The 14439-nt window shown below is 40.5% G+C and overlaps 1 protein-coding gene across 1 annotated transcript; it reads right to left on the reverse strand.

The window, feature by feature from the left end:
• Positions 1-664: 664 nt before the first annotated feature.
• On the reverse strand, positions 665-13891 carry zgc:174904 (uncharacterized protein LOC564690 homolog). The gene is made up of 6 exons (XM_017708519.2): positions 13697-13891; positions 7097-7222; positions 6464-6649; positions 3632-3795; positions 2180-2295; positions 665-1725 (listed from the first exon to the last, which is right to left on the reverse strand). Exons 1-6 carry the CDS (start codon positions 13797-13799, stop codon positions 1560-1562), a joined length of 861 nt encoding a protein of 286 aa, XP_017564008.1. The 5' UTR covers positions 13800-13891; the 3' UTR covers positions 665-1559.
• Positions 13892-14439: the final 548 nt, after the last annotated feature.

Below are 14439 nucleotides of genomic sequence, written 5' to 3' on the forward strand. Positions count from 1 at the left end.
GTATGCAACAAGCACCTAGCCTGCTCATACCAGTGTTTTCGTTGATTTCTTTACAGCAGCTACTGAAGCTTGCACAATAGACTTAATGTTAAGATCCCTCTTACCAAAGCATGCATTGGAAATTTCCAAGACCACTTTGGGAAAAAAAACATAGGTTCTCCGACGGCATTCTCTTGTTGATTGGAAAAATGAGCACATAAAGACTTTCCTTCATGAAAAAATAAACATCTTTCTCGTTTTACTGCAACTCAGTTTTGTTACCTTCAGCAACTGACCCACTTGACAAATAACCACGCACCCTTCAAACTTCTACATAAATATCACACATGCTTTGAACCAGGATGAGTGAGTATGATTTTTGTAGATTTTACACATAAGCAGGTCTAAACCTCAGCTTCAGCTGTTTAACCAGAGAATCTGCCTCTGTTATATATCCCATGTCCCAATTAAATAATGAGAATATCTCTCCAGTGAGAGCTGAGATATTTATGGTCACCGATTGGATGCAAGTGAGTTTGATAAGTCAATCAAACTCAGGTGTTCACAGAGGAAATGTATCCCAGCGCCTGATTATGAGAGGTGTTTTGTATCCAGAAAACAAGCAATATACCACATATACAGCAGTACGTAAGAATATGAACACATACATACAGTACAACATTAGTTTGGTTACGCTCTATATCTTTTATTAGTAGTAGAGATGACAATTCCCATTATTGTTATTCAATTTATACCGACTAATACAGTTAAACAGTTCATTTTAAGGCAACGTGGGCCTCTACAACAGTTGCCACATCATTTAATATGAATATGATCAAAACTATAAAGTGAGCAAAAAAAAGGAACTAATATTGGAAAATTCAACAGCATTGGTTTCTTATGTAAAATCATGACACAGCACATCAGCGCAACATTGCTAAAATCATCAATAGTCCCAACACTGTCCTCTGCTGATAGAAACTGGTATTAGCACCATAGGCTTAAGGGAATCCAGGCATGCAGTCGACTCTCCGTTACTAAGTATAAAATATCTCGCTGAATACAATTCAAAATTAAATGCTCTTAGAGACCAACTTAATCTTTATGAGAGCCTGAGATAGTTAACATTTTACAAGACTTTTTTGCATGATATAATCAACATAACGGAACACAAATAAAGCTTAAACAAAGGACTTCGAAATAAAGTCTGAATGAACCTGTATTAGACCACATGTAAACAATAGTGTCTATATTATGTATATAGATGACTATTGCCTGTATAACAGTTAACATAGCCGTCTGATCATTGGAGCAATGAGGGTGAAGTCACTCTGTTGGCACCAACAAAGATACCAGAGTTATAATATGCTTATATATGTTACCTCAGAGCAGTGGATGGTTAGTTTGGCTGGGCCAGGTTTTTTGGCTTTTGTGTCAAAGGTTTGAGGCGTATAAAATTCAGCACATAAAACATTAGTATTTTTGGTACTTTGCTTTAAAAAGCAAACATCAACATAAACAACAACACTGAGAACAACAACACACCCTGAATGTCGAAAAATCTCAGAAGCTGACAACGGTTACGATGAAGTCGACTCGGCCTTCTTCTCACATATCCAGGGTAAGGACATGTAGCATGGTGCATCGTACCAGCTCTTGGTAGCCACACGGCTTAACACTTCTGTCTTCACTATGTAGCCACAGTCTTCATTGATGTGGTTATTAGGTTCTCCATCCTCCCAGAAACTGTAGCAGCAAAGCATGAAAATTCCACATTTATTCAAGGCTAAGTGTTACTTTAGAGATTCAAATACTACAGCAGGCAGACAGACTGAACCTTCAATAAAAGTTTGTCCCCCATTTGCTGCATTAACACCATTTGATCTTCTGGGAAGGCTTTACATTAGATGTTGGAACATGTGAAGGTTTGATTGCATTCAGTCACAAGAGCATTAGTGAGTTTAGGTGTTGATGATGAGTGATTAGTTCAGGGTCACATACATCATTCCAAAGTTATTGGATAGAGCTCCATCACTCCAGAGTCCCTTTGCTCCACAGCCCGATACTGGGTATTTAGTATAGAGATTATGCAAGCTGTGTTTGCAGTTTGAACCCCTGTGTTAGGAGTAGGAGCACCTTAAAGTAGCCAATTTGCATATTTTAGCAAGGACACTAGGTTCAAGTCATTGAACTCACTCACCCTCCAACCAGCTTGGTTCCATCCACCCAGTACCAGTCTCCCTCCAGTTTTTCATCACTGATTCCAAACCAGTAAGAATTCCAGTGACCTCGTGGCAACAGGTTCCATAAGAAGGTCTAGGATCAGATAAGGGTGATTGCAGGAGTAAAAATACAAGTCATCACAATTGCTAATAAACTACTTAGGGCTATAAAACATCCATCCATCCATCCATCCATCCATCCATCCATCCATCCATCCATTTTCTAAGCCACTTCTCCCTCAGGGTCGGGGGGCGGGGGGTGGCGCTGGGGGATGGGGTGCTGGAGCCTATCCCAGTGGTCATCGGGCGGAAGGCAGGATACACCCTGGACAGGTCGCCAGGCCATCGCAGGGCAGACAGACAGACACAGACAGTCACTCACACACACCTAGGGGCAATTTAGCATCTCCAATTGGCCTGACTGCATGTCCTTGGACTGTGGGAAGAAACCGGAGAACCTGGAGGCACGCAGACACGGGCAGAACATGCAAACTCCACACAGAAAGGACCCTGGTCACCCGGCCAGGGAATAGAATCCAGGCCCTCGTCCCTGTGAGGCGACAGGGCTACCAACCGGGCCACCGTGCCGCCCAGTATAAAATCATCAGCTAAGCATATTCTAGGAAAAACAGGACCTTAGGAAATGATATTATTCAAACATTTCTGCTGAGGTTTCTTCCTTGAACTTCTGCAAACGACTACGTCATGCTGTTCTAGCACTATTTTCAGTTGAAAACAGAAGGTTGTGAAATGTGTTTGTTCAAATCTGCAAATACTGGTTCTGCTGAAATTACTCACTTGTAGGAGATGTTATAAGTGGAAGTAAATGTTAGCTAAGGACAATAGGGGGATTTTCGATCCAGAGTGTGGGGACCTTTTGTTTTTTCTTGATTTGAATGCATGATTTAGCACATCATGAGCAAATCCAGGTGTTTGAGCAGGGAAAAATCAAGAATAACTTTATAAAAAATATAAAGTTGAAGGAGTGATTTCATTGGTAGATATACACAGATATACGTTTATGTTTTAGGTACATGGGTATCCGCACTTGAATGGTGATTGAGTGCATCTCTTGACTTTTGAGGTTTACCACTTATTTTAAACCAACAGTGTATCAAAAAGAGAAGAATAGAGCCTAATAAACTTTAATTCCTATGCCAATAGATGCTGGATGTACTAAGATGTTCGGCATGTTACTCAGTATTGGTACTAGTAGTTTTTGACTGCTACGTTTTTGTTAAATTCTCAGTTAGGCTGTTTGGGAAAATTTGGGACTTTCCTCTGAAGCATACTTCCCCAATCATCTTATTTTGAATGAACTGCTATTTACACAGGCAATGTTAGGAGATGGTTTTCAAGATTAAGCTTCAGGGTGCCTTACTTCTTTTCTTCTTACAGTTCCCTCCCTGATGTTTAAAACGACGACTCACCTGTTCCTCAGCAGTATGGATGATGGCAAGATGACCTCCTTTTTCCTTGCAGTACTTCTGGCTGTCCCTCCAACTTCGGCCAAACACGGAGATGAAGTAGCAGCTGCCGTTGAAGTAGAGCCAGTCTTCAGTGCACTGCACTGGCGGTGGGGTTGGTGTGGCCTCTGAAAAAAGAGAGAAAGGACCTATTTACTGTCTAGTGGTACTTAAATAAGCTTTGACAGTATACAATCCAATTTACTTCTGAAAAAATACAAAAATGAAAAAACAAAACACTACTACAGTGTTAACTCAAAGGCCCGTTTACTAGCTGTCATGTTTTGTTACAAAGATCTTTTCATGTGCATAAAAGTACCTAGAACCTAGAACATTGGTAGACAAAGTACACAAATCCTGTATTCGAGTGAAAGTCTTCTACTGGTACTTTTACATGGACTAGTTACAAAAATACTTGGTTTTAAATGTAGTTAAGTATCATGAGTATCATGAGATATTCCAACAATCCAACATTTAAAAATACCCTGCAAAATGTTGGTTATAGTTGGTTACAGTTGCTAAGCTGTGACTGGACATTTGGTATTTAGAGAAGGGATTCAGTGAAAAGAGTTTGATTTACTTCTCTTTATTTCAAATTCATTTGCTTCAATAAAAGTTATATGATATATAATCATGGGCCATTTAATACAGTAATGATGTTGTACACCCCCCGCACATTTATATTACACATGTGGTGTTGGGGTGCGCAGGTACTTTTTACCACTTTGTCCACCACTGAAAATAATTAGAAAAGTCTATCATATTCTTCTGGATATTTTGGAAAATCTAGTTTTTGCTTAACAGCTGAAAGTAGTGGAGTAAAAGTAGGACATTTTACTGTGAGATAGAGTGGAGTGAAAATTTAAAAAATGGAAATACTTAAAATACAGATACTTGAAAAACATACATCATGCACATCCTACAATTTACCATTTGGTTTCATACACCAAAAATGACCATAATTCATGTTTATGCAACCATTTTCCAATCTCTCTTTATCCCTTAGTTGAACAGGCTGTTTTAGTTACTGTACCTTTACAACTGATGTACGATAAAGAGTTCTGTTCTGATTGGCTGTCCTGTATTATGCATAATAAAAAGTGCTCAGAGCTGGGTAGTTTTACATATATGGGCTGTATGGATTGGGTAGTGAACAGGTTATTATAATTCAAAACTATATATACAAAAACTAACAGTGAAAAAAGTGCTCATTATCTACAGTCAAAACAAAAACCACAGCTTTCAAAAACACAAAAAGAGAACAATGTCTACTGCAAAAATGAACTAAAACAAAACGGAACCACTGAGCTAAAAGTATTACCTTTCAGAAAATAAAAGCAACACTAAAACTGTTAATGGACCACTAAAACTAAGTGAAACTAAACTCAAATCAAAAACAAAAATGAAAAGCTAAATAAAAAACAACTAATGAATATGTCTAAACTATAATAGCCCTGGTAGCGAACAGTAAGTTCTGAAACCAAGACTGGGCAGTAACACTACCCAGTTCCCCTAAAGTCTTTCACGATGTGAACACCAACTCCCATCATGCATCTGGTTCTGATCTCACAGTCACAATCTGCCATTAACCAATAATGAACAGTAACACAGATTCTCCTCCCCAGGTTTCTAATCACTCTCCTGTTCTCATTAGTTCTGGTCATTTCATTCACTCGTTACGAAGTGTTGCCAATTGCCCTGTCTTTTGCATACCGAGTGTTCTTTCTGTTTATTTGGCCCTTGTTTGCTCTGTCAGAGTTTCCTTTGGACTTTGAAGGTTTTGGTGTTTGCTTCTCTGGCTTTCAACCCTTGCTTGCTTATGGACTGATTTCGGTTTCCTGATGTACCTGTTTATTGCTCTCTCGTTGTGAACTGGCCTGGATTACTGACTGCTCCCTGTTTTGCCCTATTGTAAATGAAGCTCACTCATTTTACTTCTGCAGGCATCTGGTTCACCTGCCTAACATGACATTTCAAATTCATTTGCTTCAAAAAAAGTTATATGATTTTCCATCATATGGGCCTTTTAATACAGTAATGATGTAAAGTGCAGGTACTTTTTACGACTTTGTCCACTACTGAAAATAACTAGAAAAAAAATATTTTCTACCTGTGCATAAAGATGCTAATGTAGGGTTGCCAAACTTAACCATTAAAAACTGTCAACAAATATGTGGGCTGGGCTACTTAACATTTTGCTGGCCCTGTTTAATTCAAAATATGCCAAAACTGCAACAGAAAAAATAGGCACTGACTATTTATTGGAAACCAAAACAAATTGTTTTATCTAAAACAATAGGCTACATTAGCTACAGATAACTGATAAACCTCCTTAAATGCCCCCAGGAGGAAGGTTTTTAAAACTGCCTATTTGCTTTATCCAAATTTTCTTTTTATGTAATCACTGACCTGTACTGTTGTTGGGGGAAGGGGGTCAGAGCACACATTATGTTGCAGTGCATGCTGGGGACTGTAGTGCAGCTCGTGAGCTAATGTTAATATAAAATAAAAATTTTGTGGGCAGAATAGGATTGTTCCACGTTCCTGACTTGACCTGTGGGCCTTGTGTTTGACAAATAGGTGCTAATAGCTAGGCATAAAATTTAAAATGTTCACAGTCTTATCAAACCGATGTTTGTTTTTAAACTCAATACTCAGTTTCATTAACATTCATTAATTCGTGAAAGCTGTTATTCCATTTTCAGGCTCACATTTTCTCCTAGGTTTGTGCTTGATCTCACTGCAACTGTAATGGAAAAAAAATTGATCTGTTAAGCATGCACACATGTCACTGACCCAGCTTTTCAATCTTGGCCTTCAGCTGGTCGATTTCTTCCACCAGTTCCATATTCTTTTTCTCAAGTCTGTTCTGCTCTGCAATCAGGGAGGTCACGTTTGGGCAAGCTTTCTGCATCTGTATAGAAGGTGACGAGGAGGAATTCTGGGAGTTTTGACCCATGCCCACAGCAGCACTGCTCTTATCTATAACAGAGGGGTGTAATAGAAGTGAAAACAGAAGAGAAATGGAGAAAAAAGGAAGAATGAGAAGAGGTTTGCAATGCCTAGCAGAATTGAGAAATCTAATTTAATCAAATCAAAATCAAAATCAAAATTTAACAGGTTTTAGCCATATGACAACCAAAAAGGACATTCAGACAAATCTGTATTATTAATCATTGTTTCTGATTACTAAAAATCCAGTGGGGACAACAACAAATCATTATCTTGTATATATGCATAACTACATGACAGATAATTATTATGTATAAATTAGAATCCGCAGACTCAAGAAGGTCATTATTTTTGCAGCTATGAAAGCCGTGGGAAGTATTGACACAGCTCAGCAAATACAGCTGTCCAGCATACACTCTCCAAACAAAAATGGAGACGACACAGAAAATGACATCAGAGAAAAATGACAAAACTCACTGTGAACACTTATTGCCACCAACACCAGGAGTAAGATGAGACAGAAAGCAGAAAGACATGCTGTAGCCACTCTGTAGGGTCCATGATGAGCCAGTCTCTTGCCTGCTGTTGATGGGGATACAAAAACTATAGACAAAAGACAAACAAGTTATTATTATTTCTAATAGTTATACAGTAAAAGAAAATCAGTAAAACATGGCAAAAAGTCAGACAGCAACAATTCCAGACAAAACATATTAAATTATAGTTAAGTAAAGGTATGTTCTCTCAATGATGGTAAAAACCTGTACAATTACAGTCACTGAATTTCTCACAAAGACCGCCTTAAAATGTAATTCAGCAGTTTTATTGTTCAACTAGTTATTCTAGCATACTGTATTTTACCCTAATAATAAAAGTAACAATAATTTAAATAAATGCAAAAGTTCACATGTTCATTCACAATGTATTTTGGGGGTATTAATGCCTGGCTTTTTATGTGGTCAAGTGAAAGAACTGAAAACAATCTTTCATGCATGGTGTAAATGGCTGCTTCCTGATAATGTGCTAACATAAAGCATTATGCATACAACCCCAGTTCCAATTAAATAAAAACAGAATACAATGATTTGCAAATCCTTTTCAACCTATATTCAACTGAATACACTACAAAGTCAAGATATTTAATGTTCAAACGGATAAACTTGTGTATTGTGTTTTGCAAATATTCACTAATTTTGAATTTGATGCCTGCAACATGTTCCAAAGAAGTTGGGACAAGGGCAACAAAAGACTGGGAAATTTGAGGAATGCTCAAAAAACACCTGTTTGGCACATATCAGAGGTGAACAGGTTAACTGGAAACAGGTCAGTGTCATGATTGGGTATAAAGGGAGCATCCCTGAAAGGCTCAGTCATTCACAAGCAAGGATGGGGCGAGGTTCACCACTTTGTGAACAACTGTGTGAGCAACTAGTCCAACAGTTTAAGTACAACGATTTTCAACGTGCAATTGCAAGGAATTTAGGGATTTCATCATCTACAGTCCATAATATCATCAAGGCAGGCAGAAAACCAACATTGAATGCCCGTGACCTTCGATCCCTCAGGCGGCACTGCATTAAAAACCGACATCATTCTGTAACAGATATTACCACATGGGCTCAGGAACACTTCAGAAAACCACTGTCAGTGAACACAGTTTGTCGCTCCATCTTCAAGTGCAAGTTAAAACTCTGCCATGCAAAGCGAAAGCCATATATCAACAACACCCAGAAATGCCGCCGGCTTCTCTGGGCCTGAGCTCATCTGAGATGGACTGACGCGAAGTGGAAAAGTGTCCTGTGGTCTGATTTCAAGTTCTGATTTGAGTCCACAATTCAAATTGTTTTTGGAAATCATGGACGTCGTGCCCTCCTGGCCAAAGAGGAAAAGGACTGTCCGGATTGTTTTCAGCGCAAAGTTCAAAAGCCAGCACCTCTGATGGTGTGTGGGTGTGTTAGTGCCCATGGCATGGGTAACTTGCACATCTGTGAAGGCACCATTAATGCTGAATGGTACATACAGGTTTTGGAGCAACATATGCTGCCATCCAAGCAACGTCTTTTTCAGAGACGTCCTGCTTATTTCAGCAAGACAATGCCAAGCCACATTCTGCACGTGTTAGAACAGCGTGGCTTTCTAGTAAAAGAGTGCAGGTACTAGACTGGCCTGCCAGCAGTCCAGACCTGTCTCCCATTGAAAATGTGTGGCACATTATGAACCTCAAAATACGACAACGGAGACCCCGGACTGTTGAGCAACTGAAGTTGTACATCAAGGAAGAATGGGAAAGAATTCCACCTACAAAGCTTCAACAATTAGTGTCCTCAGTTCCCAAACGCTTATTGAGTGTTGTTAAAAGGAAAGGTGATGTAACACAGTGGTAAACATGCCCCTGTCCCAACTTCTTTGGAACGTGTTGCAGGTATCAAATTCAAAATGAGTGAATATTTGCAAAAAAAAACCAATAAAGTTTATTAAGTTTATCCAACATTAAATATCTTGTCTTTGTAGTGTATTCAGTTGAATATAGGTTGAAAAGGATTTTCAAATCGTTGTATTCTGTTTTTATTTGTTTTACACAACGTCCCAACTTCATTGGAATTGGGGTTGTATATATACTCTCAAAATATATTTCAAAAAGTATTCACTCACCCATCCAAATAATTGAATTCAGGTGTTCCAATCACTTTTTCTATAAAACCAAGGCCCTAGGCCTGCAGACTGCTTCTACAAACATCAGTGAAAGAATGGGTCGCTCTCAGGAGCTCATTGAATTGCAGCTTGGTACCGTGATAGAATGCCACCTGTGCAACAAGTCCAGACGTGAAATTTCCTCACTACTAAATATTCGACAGTCAACTGTCAGTGGTATTATAACAAAGTGGAAGTGATTGGGAACGACAGCAACTCAGCCACGAAGTGGTAGGCCATGTCAAATGACAGAGTGGGGTCAGCAGATGCTGAAGCACATAACACACAGAGGTCGCCAACTTTCTGCAGTCAATCGCTACAGACTTCCAAACTTCATGTAGCCTTCAGATTAGCTCAAGAACAGCGTAGAGAGCTTCATGGAATGAGTTTCCATGGCCGAGCAGCTGCATCCAAGCCTTACATCACCAAGTGCAATGCAAAGCGTGGAATGCAGTGGTGTAAAGCACCACCACTGGACTCTAGAGCAGTGGAGACGTGTTTTCTGGAGTGACGAATCACGCTTCTCCATCTGGCAATCCAATTGACCGGTCTGGGTTTGGCGGTTGCCAGGAGAACGGTACTTGTCTGACTGTATTGTGCCAAGTGTAAAGTTTGGCGGAGGGGGGATTATGGTGTGGGGTTGTTTTTCAGGAGTTGGGCTCGGCTCCTTAGCTCCTCGGCTTCCAGTGAAAGGAACTGTTAATGTTTCAGCACCAAGAGATTTTGGGACAATTTCATGCTCCCAACTTTGTGGGAACAGTTTGGAGATGGCCCCTTCCTGTTGCAACATGACTGCGCACCAGTGCACAAAGCAGGTCCTTAAAGACAGGGATGAGCGAGTTTGGCATGGATGAACTTGACTGGCCTGCACAGATTCCTGACCTCAACCCAATAGAACACCTTTGAGATAAATTAGAGCAGAGACTGCGAGCCAGACCTTCTCATCCAGTGTCTGAATTCACAAATGTGCTTCTGGAAGAATGGTAAAAAATTCCCATAAACACACTCCAAAATCTTGTGGAAACCCTTCCAAGAAGAGTAGAAGCTGTTATAGCTGCAAAGGGTGGGCCGACATTATATTAAACCTTAATGATTAAGAATGGGAGATCACTCAATTTCATATGCGTGTGAAGGCAGACGAGTGAATACTTTTGGAAATATAGTTTACACACACACACACACACACACACACACACACACACACACACACACACACACATACACACACACACACACACACACGCACACATATATATATATATATATGACAGAACGTAAAAAGCAGAACTTGGAAGTGGGTAAATGCGGTGCCTGGTGGCACCGGAGACTGAGTCACATAACAAAAGGCACATAACAAAGGCACATAACAAAAATACACATGGATGAGCAAGAAATCCAACCGCCTCTGCATTAAAGCTAGATTAGATCAGGAGTCACAACACAAATGTTAAGAAGAGCCATTTTGTCCTTTCAACAAAAGTCAAGCCTCCTTGGCAGCCACAACATTTAATGCCCAGTATGTCTCAGTATGTGCTGATGTCCTAGTGTAGGCTAAGAAAATATGAACGAAAACGCGGACTCACTTTACTCTGCTTTAAGCCTGAGCTATAGCTGCTTTCCTTCCGTCTCTGCCAGAAAACTTCTCCTCAGAAGTAGAGCAGCTTATTGTAAAATGTCTCTCATCGTTCGGTTGTTATGAGGCTGAAGTAGAATTTTTCTAATGTAAATGTAAAGACACCTAATGTAAATGCAGCACCATTTAAGGTTGAACAGAGAAAATCGAAAGAGTTTCGACTTCATCTTCGCAACTTTTTAGTGTTTGACAGTCTCCCGTTGCAGATTTAACGGTCCAGGAAACCACTGCTCTGCTTGCAAATGCGAATAAGTCTCCAAATGTTCGTCTTAAATCTCTGTGCCTTTTCGTAGCTACTAGCCAGGCGAGACTTCACTGCTATGTCTCTGCAGTCTTCTCAGTCGTTGAGAACCAGGGCTTTCACGCTATGTTGCAAACTCTGGAGCAGAGATATTTTACTGACACAGTGATCCCTGACTCTCCACAACGAGAACAAAGCTGAAGGTATAAAATCACTGAATTAAACGGGGAGGACGGCTGTAACATGTGCTGCGTGGACATCCATTACTACTGGATCTTAAATTATTGTCTCTTAACTCTTTTCAAAGATATAAGATAGATATAATAACAAGCAAAAGTACAGCATGCAATACTGCACCTATGAGTTCTAGATGCTAGAACCTAAAGTCAGTGAAGTGAAGATTAAGCGATCGTAGTTTATGTAGAATGGAAACCAAAATGCTTGTATATCGGCTTATGCATTAATAAAGTACTGTTCATCTTTAATGAAGAGCTGGTTTGAGGCAGCTGAGAGGTTTTCAAAAAGCTTTATTAATGGCCTGAACCCCAAAAATGATTGCCAGAAATGAGAGAGAAGAAAGGCCTTAATACATTCTAAACCTTTTACACACTGGTTATACATTAATCCATCTTTTTTTAAGCAACCACCTAAGTGACTTCTCTTTGGGTATATGAAGGACACTGGCTCATTCTGCAATTCTGTAATAATAATAATAATAATAATAATAATAATAATAATAATAATGTAAGGCATGTATATATTACATGTTGTAAAATGTGGGCACAATCAATAAGACGCTGTCCATTCAAACGCGTCGTTTCTCTGAAGTGCACTCTGTACCTTTCCAGTGTTCAGCTTTGTTCAGTCCATTGTGTTAGAAGTATATAAACTACATGTTTGTACAAGTTCAGGATATGTACTCGTCACTGGTGCATGTTTCAGACTGAGCTGTCCTGAAAGAAGTCAAGCCCTGCGCATGTCCAAAAGCTACAACTCATCTAACTCTTCTAACTTGTATTAAGGTTGTTGTAAGGCATGTACACATAATGTACAAGTTCAGTAGCTGCCAATGTTATTTCCCTCCCTAGAACCATACATCCAAGCCAAGAACTATTTAGAAACATTCATTTTTAAGAGTGCACTAGTTAATAGCGGCATCCTTACTTTTCAAACTTCCTATTTCTTGGTTTCTTGGTAACATGAACTATATGACCAGGTGGATAAATATTACTTTGTGCTTCATGGCAAAAACAGTTACCGGTGTAACCAAATTAAGCTCCACCCAGTCAGAATTACTTGTGCCCCTACTGCATACAGTAATACCGATTACATATATCTCATTCTTGTGTGTAAATTAGCAACCAGAAAATAATAAAATTCCCACTAAATAAGAAACTACTCGAGAAAAGCCTTTGAGAGCGAGAGAGAGAGAGAGAGAGAGAGAGTGAGAGTAAGAGAGAGAGAGAGAGAGTGAGAGTACGAGAGAGTAAGAGAGAGTAAGAGAGAGAGAGAGAGAGAGAGAGAGAGAGAGAGAGAGAGAGAGTGAGAGTACGAGAGAGAGAGTGAGAGTACGAGAGAGAGAGAGAGTGAGAGTAAGAGAGAGAGAGAGAGTGAGAGTACGAGAGAGAGAGAGAGAGAGTGAGAGTAAGAGAGAGTAAGAGAGAGAGAGAGAGAGAGAGAGAGAGAGAGTACGAGAGAGAGAGAGTGAGAGTACGAGAGAGAGAGAGAGTGAGAGTAAGAGAGAGAGAGAGAGAGAGTGAGAGTACGAGAGAGAGAGAGAGAGAGTGAGAGTAAGAGAGAGTAAGAGAGAGAGTGAGAGAGAGAGAGATTCATTGTTCAACTCTTTTTTGGTGTCAGTTGTACAGAGCCGAATGCTCATACTCACTCCTGTTCGTTGGCTCCATCCAGTCTAAATTATTGCGGCTCTTTTGCTTTGTGCATATGGTTGCTGTTCAGAATAAAACAAGCAGCTGCACTCATGTTGCGTACACATTTCAATTGCTAACTGGACCAACGGAAATGCTCAGAATGGTCTGGAATAGAATCACATCGCATTAACTTACATTAAGAGTTGAGAAGGTGTTTGCCTTCACCTCTGAAGTTGCCACTTTGGAGATTTCTGGATGCATTTCAATTTATTGACCCTTTAAAGATTTTGCCAACCTGACAGGCATTACATTGAAACTATTCAGTCCAGTGCAGCTCATACAGGCGTCCAAAAGAACAATGCAAACTTACTTGCTGGCATTTGTCAGTTATCAGTTGTCATCTGGAAAGCTAGTCTTTTCTCTCTCTCTGTCTCTCTCTCCCTCCCCCTCTCTTTCTCTCTCCCCCCTCCCCCCCCCCCCCTCTCTTTTTCTCTCTCCCCCCTCCCCCCCCTCTCTTTTTCTCTCTCTCTTTCTCCCTCCCTCTCTCTTTCTCTCCCTCAAAACTCAGTTATCCCAACTTTTCAATCGCTTAATTCTTAATTTCACATTCAAAAATGTTCAAAAAGAACAGATCAAAGTCTCACCTGGGGGTCGGGCATTGCACGCTTCCTCACCCTGGACACCGCTGTCATCGATGAGTTTGGAATACATGCCTTCGCACGATAACGAGCCCGCTTCAGTGGACATGCCGCCGGACTGACAGAGGTCTGTGAACCCAGTGACTGTCAGTGACCGTCAGCCTTCTCTGTCGCGCCATCAGCTCTTCCACCGAGGAGCTTATTTAAAGGGGTCTGTGTTTGGGGGGCGGTCTTTTGGACAGAGTGGGCGAGCACTCACGCAGGATCGAAAACAGCTGTGATGTCGTAACTTTACAGAACAATTCTGCACGGGCTCCGTCACGCGCGTTTTCCCGCCCGTATTCCTAAAAGCCCCAACTTCTGAGCTTGGATCGGCGCCCGGGGAGTATGAACGCACAACCAATCAAAGCGCAAGATACTCGCTAGAGACTGCTGTCCAATCCAAGAGCAGGAAGCGCAACACTCTAGCCAATCCGAGCGCGGAGGCGGGTCTTTCCTGAATACAGGTGGGAATTAAACATCGCCTCGAAGAGTAAACGTAACTTCCAGTAATACTTAAAGTCTTTGACGGTGGGAGGGCGTACTTACTGTAAAGGCAGCGGAAAGCGTGCTATACGTGATTTATGAACAATAAACTACAGTCACGCACACATACAGTTCATATGCATTATTTTGATACATCATTTGAACCAGGGTTGAGCAACCTTCCATCCGGTAATCCACTTATCCTGCAGAGTTCAGTTCCAGCC

This window comes from Pygocentrus nattereri, chromosome 1 (genome assembly GCF_015220715.1).
Source record: "Pygocentrus nattereri isolate fPygNat1 chromosome 1, fPygNat1.pri, whole genome shotgun sequence".
In the NCBI taxonomy this organism is placed as follows: domain Eukaryota; kingdom Metazoa; phylum Chordata; class Actinopteri; order Characiformes; family Serrasalmidae; genus Pygocentrus; species Pygocentrus nattereri.